Below are 23,455 nucleotides of genomic sequence, written 5' to 3' on the forward strand. Positions count from 1 at the left end.
CATTGCTAAATCTGCTCGAGATTTGAGTCAACCGACAACCTACGGTCTTTTGAACAGGTGATATCTCTGCGTATCCTCCTATCGATAACGAAGGAGATGCCTTTTAAAATCTATCCAATTTTCCACGACACGGACGTTCGTCCACTATAAAATGATCGAAATTCCTCTGCCAGCGGTTCGAACATGCTTTCACGTGGAGCAATCAAAGAGGCAGAAACGGAAGTACCACGCTCGATCAGATTGGCGGGGGGGCTGCAGCGAAAAGGGAACGATTTTTCCGTGTTTACGTTGGCACCGTGTGCCGATGGTGCCGTGCATCCCTACCTCCAACGAAAAGGTCGAGCTTTTACGACCGCAAATAGACAAACCCGCGCAAGAGGGTACTAATCCTCGGCGAAACTTCGAGGAACGTTCGCGGCGAAAATAAGCATTACGAGCCGCGGTTGACCGAAATACGCTCGGTATCGGGACCAAATACACTCTGGACGAGTTTACGGCACATGCGTTAACTCAGCACGTGGCTTAGAGGGAGCGAGAACCGCGCTAGACCAATTTGGCAGGTTGGCGGAGGTTGTGCAAGAGCAGGGATACGCGTCACAGGGGGAGAGTTCCCAAATTGGATTTTCGACGTTTCAATCGGCGATTCGAGTATGTTGCACTTTTACCTACTTGGCTAAACCTGATATTTTCAAATAAATAAAATAATTATAAGTAGGATTGTTAAGGACGACAGAAATCTTTTATTCATCGTGAGAAATTTGTCCAATGTAACATAGAACGATGAATTCTGCTATTCAATGGTATACAGTGGGAAAAGAAATATTTCTTTGAATAAAGTTTATGGTCATGAATATGTAAAACGTTGAAGTACGGGCCTGCTACGTAGCTGGGTGGTCTTCGTACTGCATCAAACTCCTCGAGAATAGACTTTACTGCTCGACAAATCAACTGTTGCACATCCGAGCGTAAAAGTCGACCACATACCGTAGAATCATAGCAACGTTGAGAGCGCACGCGATAAATGACGTTATCGTGCTACTTTCAGCTATTTATCAACGTGATCACTAACTTTAGAACGACATCGAACACGGTGATGGAACTGTTTGTGTTACCAACGAAGCGACGATCATCTCAGAAACAGATCCCTCATATTTTTGTTACAGTCAAAGCGAACGTCAGGCTCCGAAGTTTATGCAAACTGGTAGATCCAAATGCATAGCATGTACTTGTCTGTATAGCTCCTTTAATCCTTAAATGCCATAAGTTTCAAATTTGATTTGGCGGTATGTATGTAAACATTGCATAATGTTCTTTTGAACAAAAGTCAAAAAAATAAACGTCAGCTGTAAAAATTGTTCAAACGACAAATACATTGATATTTTTAAAAATTTTATTTAAAAAATCCGGCTTCTAAGGGTTAAAGTATTGCGTTATCGAATTCAACTCTGATAGTGGTACAAGAAACAAAAATTTTTGTTTCATTTTTACTTGACTTGATCGAAAAATCCACCCGAAAATCCAAGTTTTGGAGACCGAGGCCAAGAGTTGGTTCTTCTAGTGAAAAAATATTTAAGTTGCGCGCCGCTGGTGCAAGAGGATCGAGCGGGGATCGCGTAGATCGCGCGCGCAGCTCGGTGGACGATCAAAGAGGAACGCGTGACCTCGTGTCGCACGGTCTGCGCGGTCTTATGATTATGATTATAAGGCCGCGGGAAAGAAAGAGAGAGGACAGGTGAGACAGAGTGCATCGGGTGGGAGTATCGGGTTGTCCAACCAGGGAGAAGGTAGCCGTGGACTGCCCACCGCGGCTCATTGGCCGACTTCGCGACCCGACCGAACGCTATCGTATTATCGGCAACTGGTCGTTACCGATACCGCCGCCGATCGCCAGATCTCTGGACGCTTTTTCCACCTGCGACCCGCTCGAGCAGGTTGCCCACTCGTTCCACCAGGAACGAACACTCCGGGCAACTACTAGCTCCAGCACTAGATAACCCAGCGATTAGATCTGTTTTCCTAATATCAGGGGAAAAAACTTTGACATTTGTGGTCACCGGAGCGCGACAAATTACTCGGACAGCTAGGCTAATTGCTACGTAACAATCGTATTTATCGCATTTGCTATGGTAATTTCTTCTCGATGATAACGATGTTTTGTCTTATCTATATAAAACATCGAAATGAAATTTCTCGAGGGGTCCAGACTGACCCGAGTTATCCTAAGGTTAAACGAGAGGCTGGAGAGGAGCGAGAGGCGCAAGAATGCACTGGATGCCACGGGTCCTCTGGTTCGCTCTCGATTTTCGTGTTTGGAGACGGTTCGCGGTCCAGGCTGCGACGAAGAGGGACTCGGGACGGTTCGAGGAGCATTCGCTGGGGAAGGAAAGAGGAGGCTAGAGGGAAGAGGCGAAACGGGGCTGCTGCCGACTTACAAATTATACGCGCTCAACGAGATTTACGGGTGACGCTTCGGAGCGAGACCATTGTCCATCCTCGCTCGCTTCTTTACCTCTTTACTCTTCTACTCGGTCGTCTTTGTCCTCCTCCGTGGATCGTCCAGGTCCGAGCTCCTCCGCGTGTCTCCGCGTTGCCCGTGAAACGGAACGAGAGAGGACCGAGCAGATCGAGCTACCAGAGAAGCGAGGGGAACGGAGATAGGATAGTATTCCTCGCGAAAAAACCGGGGAATCTCGATCGAGAAAGAGAATCCGGTTCCGATCGAGTAATCGGCCCTCGAATGCGAACGAAGGATCGAGAGGACGAAACCCGCGGATCGATAAACCGTCCCCGAGGCTCCACGAACGCGAAATACCGGCAGACGAAAAAGTCGAAAACATTCAGAAGGTTCCTCGAATCTGCTTAAATACCTGTTAAATACCACTCGTCGAAACAAACCACGAACCTTCTAATATATTTATCAAACACTGCCGTGTGGACGTCGCGGACAGGTAAGCCAAGTGCGACGGCACGGCGTCGACTGCCGCGCTGAAATCTCCTTTAAATCGTTGACAAATATTTGCTCGACCTTAGCTCGGGACCACGTTTCGCCCTACGAGAGTACCACGGCTCCAAATTTCGACGTTCTAATTTCTACGAAACCGCTTTCTAGAACACTCGCTTCGGGCTAAAATACACAGGAGTTTACAGAAAGTATCGACCTGATGGGACAAACTGAATCAGCGAAGTAAACCGATGGATAACTGAATTATAAGCATTTTTGTGGGGAGACACTGAAGAACCAAGAGAACCTTCACGAGATGATTCCATGGTAGAGGCAAATTAACCATCGCGAGATCCGCGGGACTGGTAAAATACGCGGCGACACGGAGAAACGGAGTAACGTTCGCTCAGTTGGCTCTCGTCTCTGGATGCTGGAACCTTGGATGGCAGGGTAGCGATAACGGTCTATCGTCGTACAAACGTTTACGTAATAAAGTCGGGTACACATCGCGCTCCTCGAGCTACCGAATAATTTACTGTTCCTCGAGATACCTCGCTAGTACGTAACGCGGTTACGAGGAGCGCGTCACGTGCCCCGTTACGAATTCGCGGCGTTTTACGACGAGCATCGCAGCACTCTTGGCCGAAATGTGTATAGCTTATTCGTTATTTGTAAGATCTGAGCGAGGAATAAACGTAAACAATTACGCGTCGAACGTTGCCACTCAAAGCAGCGGAACCAGGGTCAAATTCTATTTTTATTCGTTCAATTATTCGACTCGAAACGTGTTGGAATGAGAATTTATTCGACTAAGGATTAACCGCGTGCGGGACCAACGTGCCTAGACGTCTGGGCCCAAATCGCGCGACGCGGAGGTCGAGAGTTTCCCGGTAACGGTAACGAGCAATTTAGCCGAGTCGAAATGAAACAGTAAATCTCGGAACAGGTCTTACTTACGAGAGCGCAAGAGTAACTACCAAAGGTGGATTTATGGCGTCATTAATCATTCCGCGCGCGCGTAACGCGCCGCGTAATTGATAACCCAGATGACGTACTTCGGAACTGGAGCACTCGTTAGTTCGTCACGTTTGGAAAGTACTGACGTTAACCGCTCACGGGGACCGACCGTTTTCCTCGTAATTACCGACGTAAAAGTGTATCGCTCCTCTTGATTACAACGACGCGCTCTCGCCACTCGTTCTAACCTTTCTCCGCGGAGAAGAGTTTAATTACGCCAGACCCACGATCGCCGGACTCCCTCGACCGTGGATCAACCGAGAAAACACAGATACCTAAGCGTACGTCTCAACACTTTACCTACCGGGGAGCCTATTCGTAAGATTCTCATACCAGCCAGTGTTTCTGGTTGCCAACTCGCGATACTCAATGTTTATGGCTCTCTTCGAGTGGATGAAGACTATTTCGTATAGAAGCAGAAGTAACTAATAACCTAATCCACTGGTTACAAAATGTAAACAGCATCCACGCGTTGGTTGATAGTACATAGATGAGACAAGTAATTGTAAATTGATATGTTTCGATTTACTCGGTCGAACTAATAATTTCTTCAAACCCACAGGATCGTACCTTCACTAAAGAGGATTAGAGCACATTTCGGCACGATAATGTGATTAACTGAAATAATAATTGAAACCTAAGAGCGTACGAGCTCGACTTTAAAGAGAACGCGTTGATTTGTTGTCGCTTAGGTTTGAGGAGGATTGGGAGAAACAAGAGTAACGATGACGAATCGCGGAAAGAGGAGAGATCGGTGGACAAAGGAATACGTACCAGAAAGAGCCGGCGATGGGGGTGACGAGAAGGAGGCAGATCGCCACGAGAACGAGGCGCATCTCCATCCCCTCCGCCCCGCGGAGTGACTTCGACAATTGCCGATTGCTTCCTTTCTCTGCCTGTTCGTACCTCTGGATACCGGAACACGGCCTTCGTCCAGCGAATAAGGACGAGTCGGAAATCGCTATCGAGATATCGGCGCTCGATGTCGCGGCGTAGCACCACCCACTGGAGGATTCCTGACCTACGAGAAACCGTCGAACAACTGCACGCGTCGGATCACCCGAGAGCTCCTTTTGTAAATTATCCGGCCAGTCCTTTTCCTCGATCTCGATGGAGAGAAATTCTTTATCGAGCACCCGATCTCCTCGACCGTCCACTCTCGACTACTTTCTCGTATCTGGTCTTCTGCCGACACTTCACCGCGAAGCACCGATCGTTTTCTTCTTCTTCTTCCTGGGCGTCGTGTTGCGGCTTCTTCCTCCTTCTCCGCCGCCAGTTCCTCTTCCTCGCCTTCTTCTTTCTTCTCCAGCTTTCGAGCGCGGCGATCAAAGCGAAACAGTCTCTTTGAAGCACTCGAACGGATGCAAATATTGAGCGGTCGTAATCCTCGCGATAGCGGCCCGGCAATGATGGAAAAACAATCAAAATCACCCGCTGGGGAACGCGAACGACCGTTGTCGCGAAACGAATCGAGAAACACACCCGGAAGAGAAGCCCTCTTCCGGTCTCCTGGACTAGATATCCCCCTCCCTCTCGGCCTGGCTCGCTTCGCGTTCTTCTCTCCTTTGGGTCTGTTCTCCGCTCTTCTCCCTCTACTTTCCTTATCTAGCCCTTCCCTTCTCCTCTCTCCAACCCCCGTTATCGACGATCCCGCTCGTCGGGGGTCTCCTCGATCGCTGGTCGCTCCGTTTCGATAGACGCACAGACGCGGTCAGAATCTAGGAAGCTGCCGTATTCTTCCGGCGGGGACAAAAACGCGTCGCGTTCCTGCCACAACTACGTCACCACGAACTTTGAGTGTTGGCTTACCCCCACCAGGAATGTACCGAGTAGAGAACATCTGCCCCACCATTAGCCTCCGCCCTCTCTTTTTCTTCTACTTTTGCTTCTTCCGCAGCTTCTCGTCCGCCTTCTTCGTATTTCCCTGCGACACCACCGGTTTTTGCCACCTTCACTGCACCACCGACGCCCGACGTCACCACCGTCGCGACATCCTCGTCGATCGTATCGTCATCTTCCGGTTGGGACGATCGTGGAGAGCTGAACGGGAGGGAATTTCGGAATTTTTCGTGGAACGACGTGGTCCGGAGAGTCTGGACCCTGGATGCTGGAGACCGCGTGGTATCGAGAGGCGAGAGGAGGAAAGTGAAGAAGAAGGGAGAACCGCGGAGCGACGGGAGGTAGAGGGAGTGGAAGAAAGGGTGAGAGACGGCGAGGGCGAAGAAGAAGGTCGAAAAGCTCGCGTGGCGTGGCGCTGATCCGTTGCGGAGGTGGAAAGTGGCCGATGGTAGGGGAGAGAAGAGGAGGAATCGTTCCTCCGTGATCGGCGACGAGGCTCCCGGTACGAGACTGTTGCGGGCTAGGCAGGTGAGCGCCGCTCGGCGGCAACGAGACGCAACCGAGCCCCTCTTTTCCTCTTTTAACTCGCCTACGAAACTCTCGGCTCTCGGCTCCTCTCCGCTTCGCAACCTGCTGCATCTGGACCCGCGGAGGGAGGACCTGGGCTTCCAGCTATCTTTTCAGCCGGTCTTCGAGTAGCGCCGCCTCGGTGGATATCGATTACAATGACCGTTTCGACCTACGAAAGGAAGACGCGAAGGTGCCTGGTGTCCTGCGGTCCGATCTTCGAGCGATCGAGATCTAATAACTCCGAAAGGAAGAAGTCCCTCAAATTACCCTTGAAGGATTTAAATCTCCAGTCAAAAAGAATGACCTATCTTCGACCCTCCTAGATGCAAATGCCCCCTCGACACCGAGCGCATCCACGACTGTTCTCCTCCTCGTTCTCCACGTCCTTCTTTCTCTCGCAGGCTCCAGCGTGAGCTGCCGCGTCCACCTTTTCTCTCGTTCCAACCTACTCTCCCATCGTGTCTCGGCGGTACACGGCGGAGGCGCATCTTACAGGGCTATTGAGGGCTTAAGCTGTCGGCGTGTGGCTCGCTACATCCTTTTCATCTCCGCCGCCACGACAAAGCCGCGGTTGCTTCGACCGAGGACCTTTACCGATCCTGTTCTCCGATCATGATCTTTCGAGTACGTCTCCTTTTCGGAAAACACGTCGATGCTACCGACGCATCTCGCGTCCCGCTACTCTTCTTCGAGCTACTTGTCGCGACCTGTTGGATGGAAGCATCAACGGGAACTGATGCTACCGTGAATACTCGCCGCTCTTCCTCGTCGCACCGAGGCCTGAGGAGGCTGACCTAATTGACGGATCTCGCTACGTCGCGTATCTAGAACCACGGGTCAATTGCTTCGTTGACCGAGCCAGCGCGCCGACGATCGGCCTCCGTGTCGTGACCGTTGTCTGCTAGACCCTTCTCCCACCTAGACAGAAACTCCGACAATCGAGACTGTAGAGATCGAGTTCTATTCGGAGAACGAGATTCTAAGAATTTCACGAGATCCGATTGGACTTTAACTACAAGAGGGACAAGTGGACCACTCCTGCGAAGAATATTCGTCAACTGGCGCTAGATCGACGGGTGGTTCCAGCCGGGGAAATTTAACAAATTGCCGAGGTCGCTGGTGAAATGCACGCTCGCGAAGCATCAAGCGCGATACCGCGGCCCGATTGCACCGACAAAGCGCGCGTCGAAAGGCGAACCGACGCGGAAGGAACAAGCGATAACAACGCCGATGAAAAGGAGCAGGGAAAGCAAAGGCACCATGCGGGAAGAGTGACGGTAAAAGGAGTCGTCCCGTGTGGCCGTATCATGACCGTCGAATCCTACCCGTTGTACGAGTAGTTTCCTTCGAGAGGGGGCCTGGGGAACCGGAGAGACGAAGACGAAGCAGACGGAACGACAGGAGTGGAAGAACGAACGAAAGACGAAGAAGGTACGACCGCTAGAAAGGAGGTGGAAGAGCAAGAGGGAAGGGAGAGCAAGGGGGTCAGCGGGGGTCCGTATTACAGCTCATTTAGCAGCGGGGTCCTGTGCCCCTTCGGCGGCCCGAGAGATCCGAGAGGATCAGCCAGGCCCGTGGACCCACGGCAGAGATGAGTTCGTTTCGTTCCCATAGACTCGGACCTGCTCCTGCCACCTAGGTCCTCCTACCGACGATTGCTTCCCTCCTTCGTACTTTATTACTCCCACAGTGGCAGACGAACTGTCGCTTGTGCAGCGATTGGGAAATTAGCTGTAGACGAGAGGAGGAAGGTAGAGAAAGTGCTACGAATCATCCTAGATATCTGTCCATCGGTAAGAAATCCCTTCGAACGATCTGGCTTCAAAATATCCTCAGTCTATATCGATTCCAATACGCAGGAAACGAAGATAGACCGAGTAGGTGCATTCCACAGGTGTTCGTGTCGTCTTCTCCATCCATATATTTCCAGCGAATTGGATTACGGTTCGAAGTCGTTTGGTTTGATTAGAGCCAGCGTGCGTGAACATCGGGCATGCAACGAAAAAACGCGAGAGGAGGGACGCGAAAAGACGCGAAAAAAAGAGTGGAAATGGGAATGGGGCAGGGAGGGAAGAGAGAACGTTACCGGAGTTGTGACCAACACAGACACGGAATAGCCAGTAATTTATGGGTGAGACTAATTACCGGGGAATGCCGCTCCTCGGACTCTCCTCTGGGTCCTAAGGCCGCACGTCTCTGGCAGACCAGTTTTCAGAGACGAGCGGAGCTTCGGTTGGCCCACCTTCGGCTTCGTTCGTCGTTGCCTTCCCCTTTTCGCCTCCCCATTTCCATCCTTCGCTCCGCGAACATGCGTACCTTCCAACGTTAATTCGCGCGGACGTATCGTCGGTGGGAGACATTGATCGGCGCGACGTTATCTTTGCCGATCTTGCTCGCGATTTCCTGCCAGGAAGGAAAAACAGACCTGTTCTCCGTCGTGAGAGTGGGCTGTTACGAAAGAATAAAGTAGTTGTTCGAGTCGTGCCACGAGGTATCCCATTAATTCGGAGATACCAATTGTCAAAGTGATTTGTTACCGTTTCGGGATCCTTCTCGGTAGATTTCTCAAGCGTATGTAATTGTATGCGATCGTAGGATCCGTACGTGAGATCAATCGTAAAAAAAGCGACCTGAATGGCAACAGTGGCGCCACCTATGATTCAAAGAAAAAGACGCACTGTTACTTAATCGAAGCGCTCTTGCGAGAAGTTAAAATTTCTCTATCGAGAGAGACGGTCCATTCCAAAAAGGAAAAAATATCTGGCGAGGGTGCTGGGAAGGATAACGAAGAAAGAGGAAAAAACAGGCGTGTTCCCACGAGGTATCGCCACGTAGAAGGGTGTCGGAACAATACCAGGCCAGCCCTCGACATTAGACTGACCTAGCAATTTGGAGCAAGTTTGTGCCCCCGCTACCGCACGATTCCTCTTCGTTAAATGCCATTATACGTTTCACTTGGACACCCGGTCGTCGCATGAGTCGTGAATTCCTGAGAACCTGCTCGAATCCTCGACAGCCAGCGGCGCGCCGGTGGCTGTCGGCGGTTCGAAAACGATAGAGGCGGGCCAAAGCGCGCGGCCACGAACAGATTCCTCTATTATGACGAGAACAAATCGAGAGAGACTGAAAGAAGAGAAAAAAGGAGCGACGCGATGACGTACACGCGTGACGAACTCGCCTCGATAGAGAAACGCTCTTTCGACGGGGCTCGATTCTTGCTGGTCGCGAGTACAATAGCGCCGAAAACGAGCCATTTAAACTGCGCGATCGGATGCAGATATGTCCCGCGAAAGGGAACGAGAGACTTCGAAAATGGTTCGGAGAGAAGAATGAAACTGATGGCTACAAATGACGTTCGGTATAACGGAGCAGAAGATGACAAGGTCTACGTACTTTATGTTTCTGCACCTGAAGAGGATCGAAAATTAGGTAGTCGAGACATCGTCTAGATGATGTAAATCACGTTCAGTTGGAGAGCAGCACTTCGGTCGAACCTCGGCTCACCAGCACCTGAAACATACAAACTAAACATGTTAGATAAAAATTAAAGTCCCCATTTATTACGTGACACGTGTACCCGTGTATCGCATTGTAACGTGTTTTAGGCGAGAGCTCTAATAAAAATACAATAAAATACAATGAGTATTATGTACAAAATGAGGACCTACGTGTGCAACAAACGCGAGATGATTATTGTTATTAAAACGGTTCTAACACCGAACCACGGCGCGATTTCGAAGAAGAAGGAGCAGAAGAAGCGCAGGTGGAGGAGGAGGAAGAGGATCGGAGGGACCGCAAACAGTTTTTGTCGCGAATCTCGCAAGGCCGCGTCGCAGACGGTCGAGCGGGGACCTCGTGACCGAGTAGTGGACTCGAAAAGCAGCTCGCGGACTTGGGACCGATGACACGGGATCGATCCCACGACAAAGAAACAGCGAGACGAGCTGGATCCGGGCTGTTTTTCTGGGTCCGTGACGTTTCGCCGATTTATTGCGCCTCTCCCTGTCATCCACGATCCGATATATCCTCAAAGAATTTCGCGTTGGACGATCGGGCGCCGAGACGAACGCCGTAGGGCCCCCTTTTCGTCGGTATTCGGACGCGGCGTCGACGTTGCAGGTAAATCAGCGTTCCAGGTCGCGACTTATGACGATCTCGCGCGACTCACCAGCCACTTCTGCAGGGGAACAGCCTTGGATCGGGAGACGGATTCGATCGGGGCTAGGTGTCACCTTTGGAACATCGAACGTCCTTTGAACATCCGTTTAATCGCGTTTAAACGTCTCCTAAACGTCCATCGAATCTACCCAAGAATCATGATCCAGAATCCACGGCTGTTTCTCCAGCGTGTTTTATCCGAACTGGACAGCTGGGCGGATAGACGCAAGCAATTACGCTCGCGATTTCACGGACAAACGGTATCGTGCCGATCGGGCCCCGTAACTCGCGATATCGACGCGTTATCGCGCCGACGTCACGGCGACCTGTCTGCGAGCGTACAGCTTCGCTGCGGTAGATATCGGTAACTAATAATTATTCGATTCGCGTTTCATTCCTAATTACCGAAGGCCACCGTGTCGAACGGTTTCGAAAGAACCGGGGCAGCGTCGTTAAACACGAAACAGATACCGATCGGCAGCCAGGCGGTTTCTGCGGATAATAAGCGCGCGCTCGCCGAGATGGAAACCGATCCGTACGATCTCGAGCCTGGGCGTTTACAGCTCGCTGTTTCGCGATCGAAGCGGGTAAACAGATGCCCGGGTAAACGCGCCGTAGCAATTACACGGCACTTACGGGCTCGCGTATGGTGTGCCAGAGCCTCGAGGCACTCCGCCAAAGTTTCTCCCGTTCCTTCTGTCCCCTTTCGTCCTCCATCAATTTCTGTAGAGCACTTCCTGCTATCTTTTCTAACTAACTTTTTAAACTTAATAACTTTGTATCCTTTCCGACGGATAATTTCAGATTTTTAATCCAGCTTCCGTCAGCTATACCACCCTGAAAACTTGCAACAATCGAAACTTTCTATCCACTGACTGCATCTTAGTCTCCGATCGCCTGCTGCAAGAAGGTTGGCTCGCCTATCCGTCCGGGGAACGTGGTCGCGAGAGGTTTCTTTCTCCCCGTTGTATTACATCGTTCTCCAGGCTGTGGGCGATTCATCGTGCCAAAACCTGTGAGAACCGTTCGTGTGCGGCGTATAGACGGCGCGGGGATAGACGTCGTGATCGCTCCGGATCGTGTATCGGGACTTAACAATCGATGAATAAGAGGAAAGCCCGCGAAGGATCGAGGGACAACGACGAAACGTGGAACGAGGATCGAGACGAACGAGCATCGGGGACAAGTGGAGAACACGGGGCACGCGGAGTCGTTTAACCCGAGCGGGTCAGCCTGGGTCGGGTTCCGTTCTCCGTGGACTGTCGGGATCCCTCCGTCTCGAAATGGAACGTATCGATTCGTGTATGCCTCTTCTGGCCGCGTACTGCGGACCCGAGGAGAGATCTTATGGGAAATAGAAAGTGGCCACGCGGCGTGCTCGCGGTTACCCGTGCGTGCGTTTAGCCTACGTGAAATTTACGAGCGGACTGCCTCGTAATTACCATTGTGGAAACTCGAGAGAAACAGGGAGCGAGGAGGGGAGGGGAGGTGGAGGAGAAGAAAAAGAAGACGGTGGAGAAAGGAGGAAGGGTACGCGAAGGTATACGCGCTCTGGAGAAGAGAGACGATAAAAAATTGGAGGGAGGAAGACGAAAAGAGGAACGAAAGAATAGTCGAGTATCTTCTACGGTGACTGAAGAATTATTTTAATTGTACGAGTTAACTTTTCGGGAATTCTCGGTGTTCGGTTTTCAGCTTTCCTCGTTCTGCTAAATACAAACCGTAAACTAATCGAAGCATGTGTATACTCTAGCAGCAAAGATACGGTACTTGTCCGTGGAACAAAAATTCGTCGACCAGCCTGTGGGAATTTTCAGCACGAGCCTCGCGTCCAGTCGTACTGACAAAGTTTGCACGAGGGGGTTAAGCACATTTACCCCACGCGAAGGTCGCCGTGGTCGTTTCCACGAGATATAGACGAAAGAGGGAAGCGGATCGTGGCTTGTAAGCCGCGAGTTTATAGGCCACGGCCTAACAACGACCGTTCCTTATGAAACGCTCGTGTTTCCCGCGATCCGTTCCGTTGTACCTCTCGAATGGCTGTTGAATTTATTAGCGTCAGTGCCGGCCCTCGCGTGGCAACGGACCACGCGGAAGCACGTACGCGAGATCCGTGTATCAGAGGGTACCAGGAGGACGATCGGGGTTCCCGACGAAGAAGAAACCCTCGAGATATCCACTAAATGTTCGAAACGTGTCTCGAGCGCATCAAAAGCGGTCCTGGCCGCAGGAAGGGCGTTATAATTTCAGGCGGTTTCAGGGAGGTCCTGAGCCCGGGGGCCGAGCGAGACCAGTTCAATGAAGTCATCAGCTAGTCGGGGCCGGGGTGCTCTGTTATTATACCGTGGTACCGCGGCACCATCTTCGCTTCTTTCTTCCACGCAGCCGGTCCTCCCTGAATATCCTTCGGTCTCGTATCCGCGGATTCCACCAACGATGCTCGAATCCTTTTGTCGGAACCAAAGAGACGTGAAAAAGTATCGTCGATGAAAAGTGTCCCCTCCAGGTTAAAAAATTTCGGGACCAAACGGAACGATGGTCTCGCGATAACGGAAACGATAACGATCCGCCGTTAGGGACCGAACGGACCGGCCAGCTATGCGGAAGTAACGATTAGAGGACCGTAAAACGATTCGAACCCGAAGGGATACGCGAGCAAATAGAGGCAGGTTCCAACGACAGGTTGGAAAGCAACGTTGAAAGAGAGATAAGCCTCCGAGGGTATGCGTACATATATATACGTGTACATACGAACGTATCCTAATCTCCGTTGGCTGGCAATAAGGCCGTCGAGGGTTTCTTTTACAATCGGCCCGGGGGCCAATTAGAATCCAAAGTTCTTAATCCGTTTATCAGCCGCGCCACGGTGCACGAGCCTCTTTCATCGGAACGGATAAAAGAGCTTTCGAGTTCGAGCCGAGGAACGCTGAATCCCGATCGCGAGGAATGCCTATGTATATGTAAGCTCGAGAATGCATTATGTATTAATCCCACTCGTCGTCTACGAAGGGGGAGCGAAATTCTTGCGCCACGGGGCCCGTGCAAATGGATATCGCGTCGCGATAGTCACGGAGGGGGAGGCGAGGTTTAATTCTGCCGCAAATATCGTAAACAGACGTCACGCTCGATGACTCGGCGAGCTGCAGCGGAAACGGATGATGCATCGGAGAAAATCGTGTTTGACGAGGTTAGGTCGAGCGATGGGCTGTAAAAAAATTTACGAAGAAAAAGGGACATAGGCTATACTTTATTTTGATAAAAATAAGATTTCAGTTCGAAAACTCACGGTCGGAAATATCGATTGCAACATCTGAATTACGGGACAGAAAAGACAGTCGCCTACTGATTCGCGAAGGAACACGCGATCGAATGCGAACGACATAAAATAATATCTCCATCGTCTTATATAAATGGTTGCACATTTTTTAATTTCAAAACCAATAGAGACCTTGGTTTCGATAGCCAAAGGGTTGACGAACGCCATCTATCGAAATAGAGTAGCGGACTTTTCGGTCGGATCCAGTATATTATCGCGTGTTTCTCGGTCAGAACTTATTACACGCGGGACGACCTAATAGACAAGATTCGGAAAGTGGGAGAACTTTCATCGAAGGTAAAAACTACGAGGCGTTGGAAGACAAGACAGATCTCTTACTCGTGGGTAAAGACGGGCTGACTGTTGATAGAGGGCAGAGAGGGGCACGGTGGGCCCGTTGGGCCACTGGGGCCTCCGGCATGGCATTCGTGTGGATATTAGAGCGATTGTCGTGCCTGATTCGGTACGGTTTTGAAATAAGGCCCCCGCGGGCTGACAGCGGCGAGGGCTCCTCGTACAAAACCGGCTAACGGTGCCCACCCTCCGACTCTTCTGCACGAGAGGCCCCACCGTCGACTTCTCTCCGACGCCTTCGAGTACCCTAATCTTCCTCTCGAGCTTCTCCAGCCACTCCCGCTTCTCGCTGCCTCCTTTTCGCTCCTTCCATCTATTTTCGGTTTCTGCATTCCGTCGCGGGACACGCACACGACGCGACCCCGCGGAAACGCCACAGCGCCGGGACGCCGTCGATCCTCCTCGGCCCCGCGAAGACGTTCCCTTCGATCGTAAAAGGTGTTTCCCAGTAGCGAAAGGTTGAACTTTCTCAAAATAAAACACACCTACACCGATCAGGACCTCGTCACGCGTTCGTCTTCCGAGTAAGGGCGAGGTTTCGCGAATCGCGGAGGGGGCAACGAGTGGAAGGAGGATGGAAGAGGCAGCTCCTTCCGCGATTCAAAGTCCTCCCCCGGAGGTCCAGGCGTTGTTTCGTCTCTTTCTCTCCCCGACCGTAGTCCGTATCATCCTCCGGGGCCGACGTACCGGTCGGCATCGTGTGAAGTCCGACCGAGCCATTATATCCCCCTTGGCCGCCTTCGAGGTGTATATACCCATCGAGGCATCTTCAGTCACTACGAGAAGGCAGGCGGGAAAAGGGGGTACGAGACACTGGCAGAACGACCTGCAGGGGAGGGATGGGTTCGCCTCTCTTTCACCCCCTCGTTCGCCGTTCGCGCCTGTTCCTTCCTCCCCTTGTTCCTTTCGACGTTGTTGGAACGGCTCGGTGAGAGAGAAAGAGAGAGAGAGGCGGAGGAAAGGGGGGTACAGGAGCGAAGAAGCGCGAGCTGAAAGATGAAGAGGAGGAGAGAAAAGTGCGTGCTGGATCGCGGAGTTGAGAGGTGTCGGAGCCCGCATTAAGGGGGCGGAACGGCTCGAAGGGGCCCCGAATTATGACGTCACGGACCGCACACGTCGCGATCAGGTGAACCGAACGCGAGAATGAATTGATAAATTTGTTTGGAAAAGATTATTCGCGAGAATACCGAAATGCGAATGATGCGAAAAGATTGCCTCCTGTATTTCATGGAATGTTCAAAATAAACCCCTGTATTGTACATTCGCCGATGTAAGTACCGAAAAGACATTGCGCGTGACCCTACGCGAGCGAAGACGGAGCACCACCTCGAGCAAGGGCAAAATCTGGGAGACGGAAGTCATCGAATCGGTTGAATTCGGTCTCACGGGCAGACGATAACGAAGCGAAACGGGCGCGCAGCGGGTCGCGCGATTCTAGCGGACAGGTGAATCATTCGGTCGATTATGAGATAATGCTGCATCGGCATACGGGGAAAAAAGGAGTGACCGAGTAGAAATGAAAGAGGAAATAGAAGGTGGGAAGGGAGATACAGGGAGAAAGCTCTACCTTCCGAAACGATCGTTGGATCATCCGAGGAAGCCGCAACGAGTGTGAAAGAGAAGACAGAACGGTACGGGGTGGATCCAGGAGGCTGAAAGAGGAACCGAGGAAAATAGAAAGGATCCATGGGGATCAGCTTCATTCATGAAATCCTTTATCTCGTTGGAATTCGACGAAAATTGGTTCCCACAGGACGGGAGACAATGAGAAACATCTTTTACGATTGCGTACCAGTAGGTCGCCGACTCATTGTTGAGATTCAGAGGCTGCCATTACACGCTCCCGCGAAAACAGCCTCGTCATAGGTGCCCGCTCGCTTTCGTCTCATTGTTTCTCATTTATTTCACTTGTAAACGGGATGATCCCTGTAGACAAAGTTGATGTATACAAAGAACGCGCTACAATTGATATTATACGCGCAACTATAGCGCAATCAGTTAACGCACTGCTGAAGCAGTGGTTAAACGAACGGGTGCTTTGACTGAGACTGGTCTGCTAGGTTGCAGGTTCTGTTGATGGTGTCTCTATGAGCCAGCTCGGTTCTGTATGTTGTTGTGCTGGACAATGGAAGAGATATCTGACTAATCGCGGAGGCGCATTCAGAAGTATCCTGTTGAGCAGGTCATCGATGGAGGTTTAAATAAGAAGATTAGGCCTGAGACTGGTAGTTATACTCGAGTATAGCTTCGGAATAGCTTTTGAAAGAAAGATCAACCTGACTACTAGTCTCTAATCCATCCACCGTAAAGCTACCGAAGAAGACCATACACATACTCTGGATTTCATGTTATTCTTCGCTTATGCCGTTTTAGAAAGTTCCCAACTAACGTGGCGCGCGGTACGCTTTCAAATATCCTGACCATTAGATCGATTAGCGAAAGATTATTTGTCAGACTGTTCAGAGCATGCGCTCCGACGCACAGTTGGTACGACGCGACGTTGCATGGTAATCCTCTGAGGGAAAACGTTCGCTCGAAGGATATCCATTCCGCGGCTTATCGTCCGACTTTCCGCGACCGCGCGAGAATCCCAACGGTTGCGCACCGTGATTAATAGAAGCCTTCTTCAAGGAAGAGAGTACTTCCTTGCTGGCCGAAGTGGCGGTAGCGTGGGAAAGGGTCAAGCATCGCGGCCGAGACGAATCGCAGATTGGACTGATCCGCGAGTAATCCGCTCGCCGCGAGACGGCCAACGGCTCGATGGGATAGAAAACTTGTGGCGTCGTTTAGCTGGTCGCGATGCTGGCCAATCTCTGGAAACGCAGCCTGCCGACGCGCAAGGAAGGAGTGGGACGATCCATTAAGAACGATACTATAACGTAACACGCCGAGGATGCTGTTAGGTGCTTCCGCAATCGTCTGCACCGTCTCATCGATATTTTTGTACGAGAGCAAAGAGCAAAGATTAGTAACTGTTAAATCGAGAACGAATTAAAGTGATCCGGGTAAGGAAGAATCGGAAAAAGTAACTGAAAATGAATCTATCGTTCGCAAAAAAGACAACACTTTATTTAAGAGAGCCTCGTCTCTTCTTACCAATTAACTATTGTAGGAGTCTAAACGAAAAATAAGGCACGGAGATTCGAACTCACGGTCCTCGGGTCCCTTTTTCCAGCCCGTGCTATAAGACCTATCCTCGACAACATTTGGTGCCGGTAAGCTATACCCAGGAACTTGGACATATAACGCTGGGGAATCGATAATTACGTTGACTCTAACCAGGGTACTTTTCGGCCATGCAATTCAACAGTAACGATGATAATAAAGATTCCGTTCCTTCTTCGTCGCTGAACTATGGTACCGGCAAATTTATGGCGGTAATCCTCGCGATTGGTTTCGCTTATTAATATCGACCGTCCTTCATCGACTTACAAGGTGTCGCGCGCATTAAATTCTCCCCGTGGCCGCGGTCGCTCGGAGCAGCGATAAATACAGTTACCAGCTAATAGCGCTCATTAATTATGTACACAAATTCGTATATTCGAAACTGCCACCCGTGTAAGCGTAACGAAGTCGTCTTGGGCGGTGGTGGAAATGCCGGATGGACAGAGGAGGACGGGGAGGGGGGCTTTACCCGCACAAATGAGTATTTATGAGCGCGCCACGGCTCTATATTATGCCTCATTTTGCCGGAGGATCGATTAGCTCTAATCGAGATGTACAAACAAAACGTTGATAAACGTTTTGCTCGTTCCACCGGATCCCCTACCAGGACTTCTTTCGCGAAAGTCACCGTGGAAAGGGAACAAGACGCCGAAGAGAGAAAGGTAGCTAGAAAGAAATTAACCGGCTCTCGGATCGGGCGTGTGTCCTCGTACAGGTATTCCGCGTGTGTGCGCTCGCGCTGCCAGCCCGCGAGCACGTGACACGTGTTTCTCGCACGTGCTGCACGCACGTGTACGTGTACGTGAGTACCAGCGCGTCCCGCGATTAAGTATCGATTAGTCTCCGCGGGCACCGACGATCGAACGACGCGATTCGCGACGGAAGCTTTCAACCAGGCCCAACTGGGACGACGGGTCCAGAAATAAAAGGATGGGCTTACGTCGCGACCGGTTAATAATCTAATCATCGGGAACGTGGCTCGGATGCGATCTATGCTAATTTCCTTGGTGCGCGTGCTTTGGAAAATTGAATAGAGACACGTGTACCGGGTTCATACAGGCTTTCAGTAGATATTTTTGCGCGTGAAATCAAAACAATTTAATAGTAACATTCGTAAGTTCATAAATTTGCTAACAGATTCTAACAGTCGAGTCTGGCATGTTCCACGTGTTCTTAATTTATCTGCTAATTCCGAGTATTCGTTGATCACCGCGCATTCTTGGCGATCGTTGGATCTTCAACGATTCCACGAAACGTCGTGAAGAAGGAATAATACGATTCAGGAAGAAACTATTCCTCGTCTCGGAGCTGTCGATTCGAGTAAAACCCACACCGTTTCGCATTAACCGATCTAAACGCAACGAAAGGATCGCGATAAATCCCACCGCGAGTCTCCTGGGACTCTACGGGTGGTTCGAACACCGATCGAGGAATCGCGAATCCGGATCGACGGTCATCGGTACACGAAGAAACGCGCCAGTCTCGTCGTGTACGTAGATCGGCGGGTGGTCTCGGCTTCGATTCGTTGAAAACCGGGAACATCAACGGCAGCTTTTGCTGTTTCGACTCTAACCCCCTCGGACTCGTTTTATTTCATTGCTGCAAAAAATACTGGTTCTATCGAACGAATAGCAAAAAAACAACGTGGTCTAGACAATAGGAAATAAAATAGAAGGAAAGCAGTACGGTTTTTGTACGTTAACATCTTCGACCTCGACTTTAACCGTTGTCCAGCGTTCGAAATGTACTGTGCTTGAGACTCGAGCGGTTAAATATGAGAATGTTAACCTATGTCGAACGATACCAAATAAGAATGTAGCACTGATCGATCCACCGGGTTAATAAATAAAATCGTGACGTATCGTGGCGATGAGGGTTTACAACCGTGCGTTACAACATTGTAATACCGCGGTTGAACGCGTTCCAACGTCGATACAAATACTCTGAATAACAGATTGAGTGGCAACGTAGATCTGTCCGCGATGGAATCAGCGCGGAGCGGGACGGCGGACCTACCGCGCGCCACTCGGAGCGTCCTCTCGATCTTTTCGTGGCACTCGTACGATCGGATCGAAGGGATCCATCCGATCGCATCGAGCGATCCTCTCGGATAATAGAGCCGCATCATCGTATTTAATAATCGTACAATGGGTCGACGCGAACCGATAAGATCGCGGTCGTTTCGGTAGACGGGTGAAGCCTCGATAAGCTGCTCGGACCATAATAACGCAATTAACACTTCTTTGTTCGATCAATTTCCATTCGCTTGTCTCTTCGCGGCTGGTCGCGAAACGAAACAGGGCTCACGCAGAGAAAAAGCGAGAACTTTCGCCATCGCGTGGACTTTGACGGTCATTACTGTGATCCGATCCTGAAATAACCCTCTGTTGCATAATGTAACCGATCGGGAACCCGAGTAAAATTCCTGTTAATTCGAACTGCTGATTGGCGACCGATTAACCATGACTTTGTGATCCATGGATGAGGGGCAGAACGTAGCGCTATCGAAATGTTTATATATGTAAATATTCCACTCCCCTACAAAATTCAAACCGATACATATCGAGCATGCGCTTCATTCTACACGGAGAAATCATAAATAATCGTGTAGCGAGCTTCCACGGTAGTAACAAGAAACGAAAAGGAACTTCTTACTTTCTGTGCACGCGTGCCCATAAAATTAAACTTAAAAAAAAGGGAGGGTTACCCGCGTAAAAATACCAATCATCGAGAATCGTCGGAATGGAATGTGTAAAAAGGCTGCATGATATTTTAATTAATATATATCTGTTCGTAATTCTCGAACACCCCGAAGTGCCCGATACACCGTCTGGAGAGCTCGAGTCTCGAGTTGATTACGATCGTTTACGACCGGTAAATCACTCGGCGTCTACTCCGTCTTTTTTTCTGTTTATTCGCGAAACGTCACGATAGCCCTAATCGTTGAAACCGGTAGTAAAACGATCGTTACTAGTCGCGACAAAGAAACCGCCACCTTCGAGAACAAACGAGCCAATAAACTCGTTTTATCGGTCCCCCTTCCTTCCGTTTTGCCCCGACGTTCCTTCGAAACCTCGCGCACCCTTCCTTTCGTTGCGTATTTAACATACCAACTAAATGCAGACAACACTACTGATACCGAGAAACACAAGGAGAGGACCGTAGAAAGGGACACCGGGGGGCGGAGGGGACGGAGCCAGCATGAGAAACGCGTTTCCCCGGCGATCTCGGCGTGGGTGTCGAGATTCTAATCTGACGCGGTCGCGAGTAGAACAACAACGATTAGGCTTCCTCCTCGCCGATCTTAGAACACGCTTATTCCACTGGGGCTCGATACTTCCCTCTGCAAATGCTTTCTAAGCAAACACACTCGTCGGTTTAACACGTTGGTCATTTATTGCGGAAGGAGTGAAATATAAGATACAAATCCTGGAGGTACAAAGAAAATCCGTTTGATTAATCTTGCCCTATAATTTACAATTAAATAGAACTCCATACGAAGGGTTGACCAATCTATAAATGAATAAATAAATAAATGAAATTCGAGAGAAGACCTGTGGTCGAGGGTTTAAGAGGTCCAGGAAGATGAAGCATCGACGAAGGAGTGAAAAGGTAGGAGGCAGAGGGAAAAGAAACGGAGCCGATCCATAGGATAGAGATGGAGCCCTATACATATGCATAGCAAGATAGCCGCATCTACGGGGAGTGTGAGATCCGACAGCTTCGGAGGTGGCAATGAGCCTGGGTCCCGCCTGCCGCCACACCCACGCGCATATATCTTATTTTTCCTCTTTATTTATTCGAATTGCCGTTGGTCGAGGGCCACTCTTCGAATCCCCATGGCTTCTTTGCCATAATAGGCGAGCATGGTGGCCCATCGCCTCTTTGGCCTTCCCTCTATCTCCCGGGCTACCATTCCTCATCCGTGGATGCTCCTTATTTTCAGCCCCGCCAAGCCCTGCCCCTTCCGAGTACTTTCCTGGAATGCCGATTTTTTCGTCCTCCGTTCGCGCGTCTCTTGCTCCTTTTTCTCACGCATTCTCCTTTATCGGCGGTACCTGGACTTCGCATTAAGGGTACAGTCTAGCAATTTCGAATCGATGAACGGAATCTTTCGTGTCGAGCGAACATTCGAGTATTCGAAGCATTATTCCGAAGGTGTAGCGCCATTTCATTCAGAAAAAAACAATCTCCGTTAATAACCTCCACGATTTGTTTCCATTGCGAATCGAAGGTTCTGCAACCGAACCATCTTCTGACAGTGTCACCGACGTTGTTTGAAAAGACAAAAATATATCTCATCGAACTACATTAAAAATCATAAAAAAAAAAAATTGTAAAAAAGCCGACTGCCCCCTCGGTCGATGAAAGACCGATCTTCTTGTTTAGATGTTTCCAGGTCCGAAGGAATCCACCTGAACGCAGCTTATTACGCGTATACCGGCCGAAGGCACGAGTGGCGCGAACAATAGAACTCGGAAGCAAAATCTCGACGAGATCCTCTTATCCTCTTAAGTCATTACAGAGGATCGGGCCTCTCCGATACAGCACTCTCATCCGCATCGGAGCAGCCATTGTCCGCGACACAATCCCGTGCGAAAGAAGCAACACCGGCTGGAACGCCTCTGCGGAAAGCTCGGAAAACGCGTACCTTCGATGTTTTTCCCGTGTTTTTCTACTCGCTCGAGGGGGGGGGGGGGGAGAGGTGAAGTTTCTTTGAAGTGTCGGGACATTTCACAGATGCGTGCGCAACGGCTACGCACGAGAGCCCACGGGACAAACGAGATTCCTTGGCGTTTTTCAAACGAGATACCAGCCAATGGCAAATAATAAACAGCCGGAACGTTTCTCTATGATCCTCGAAAGCAGATTAACAGGCAAGCTACTTTTAGCCGGCAAATCGATCATGCCCGAGCGCACTCCAACAAGTGGCTTTTAACGGAAACGATGGCCCCGATCAGCCGCGCCACGGTGTATCTTCCGCGTCGATCGTGCGATCGAGCGTTACCATTTTGTAACGGATATCTTCTCGAGCGGGCTGCTGCTCATCTCCGCGATGGCTTTGCGAGAACGGCCACCGAGCCAGTGAAAAATACACCGGGAAGATCCTTTCTTTCGGGACGATCCCCGTACCCCGTGTTCGGCACGCATCGTTTCAAAGAAAGAAGACGTTCCCGATCGACAGCCGTTTAACGACGCGTCTCCGCTCTCAATGGATCGACTCTTCCCTCGAGACGTTTTACGCGTTGTTCGAGATAATAACAACGTCTTCGCCGCGCAACGGACGCAAGAAAAGATGGACGTCACGCCGTGACGCGAGGGGTGCTTGGACATCGTGCGGGCCGAGTTCTAGGAAAGGGGACAACGGAGTGCTTCGAAATTTTTAACGTTTGTAGCTCGTTGCGCGAGCAACGTTCCCAGAGAAACAGTCCTAAACAAGAATATCATGGCTAAAAATTCCTTTTATAGAAGCAGAGAACCGTCCGACGGCGAGGAACGCGGGAATGTGGGTCAAACGAGGAGTCGCGACGAAACGAGACGGTTTCAGACGAGTCTCTCCCAGGAACTTCGATTCCTTTCCGGTGGGTTCCCTGCATCGGATCCTTTTCATCGCTCACGTCTGAGCCGCGCTCTTACCGAAATAATCGCGAAGAACAAGGCAGCGAACCCCCGCTAAAAGGATGGGGGCGTGCGTGCACCTTTCTCGCTCCTTTCTTCTTTTCGTGCGTGGGTGTTGCGCTCACTTGACGCACCGTTGTACGGCATAATACTTAATGACGGGGCCCGTCGGGCACCCAGCGAATTCGTCCACCGATCCGCGTTCCTCAAAGCGCACAATGTTTGCCCCTATAAAACGTAGGAAGTGGGACGTTCAAACGTTCGACTCCCGCTTACACAGCGCGTTCCTTTCCATCGTGTGTCCCCCCCTAGCCGTCCCCTTTTCTCTAAATATTGCATCCATAAGTGTATCGCGTTACGCGGCGTTCCAGCGAATCGATTGTGTCGTCGTTGTTCGAGAAAGGCATTCTTCCTGCACGAGAAAAACGGCTGGTTAATTATATCAGAGTTATTGTAGAGCGCACGAAGGGTACCAA

The 23,455-nt window shown here is 50.5% G+C and overlaps 1 protein-coding gene across 3 annotated transcripts in view; it reads right to left on the reverse strand.

Annotated features, from left to right (window-relative positions):
* LOC128884564 (protein Wnt-6) overlaps positions 1-23,455 on the reverse strand; it is a 69,745-nt gene that overhangs the window by 20,286 nt on the left and 26,004 nt on the right. Inside the window, exon 2 of one of the 3 annotated variants that reach the window (XM_054138027.1) lies at positions 9,761-9,877. Coding sequence is in view for 1 of the 3 variants with exons in the window: in XM_054138026.1 (XP_053994001.1) it covers positions 4,733-4,800 (68 nt within the window). In the remaining 2 variants the exon portion in view is untranslated. Of the gene's footprint in view, positions 1-2,509; positions 2,895-4,732; positions 5,871-9,760; positions 9,878-23,455 lie in introns of those variants that run through there. The other 2 variants (XM_054138026.1, XM_054138029.1) reach the window with 2 other exon arrangements.

The sequence above is a fragment of the Hylaeus volcanicus genome, chromosome 1, assembly GCF_026283585.1.
Source record: "Hylaeus volcanicus isolate JK05 chromosome 1, UHH_iyHylVolc1.0_haploid, whole genome shotgun sequence".
Classification (NCBI taxonomy): domain Eukaryota; kingdom Metazoa; phylum Arthropoda; class Insecta; order Hymenoptera; family Colletidae; genus Hylaeus; species Hylaeus volcanicus.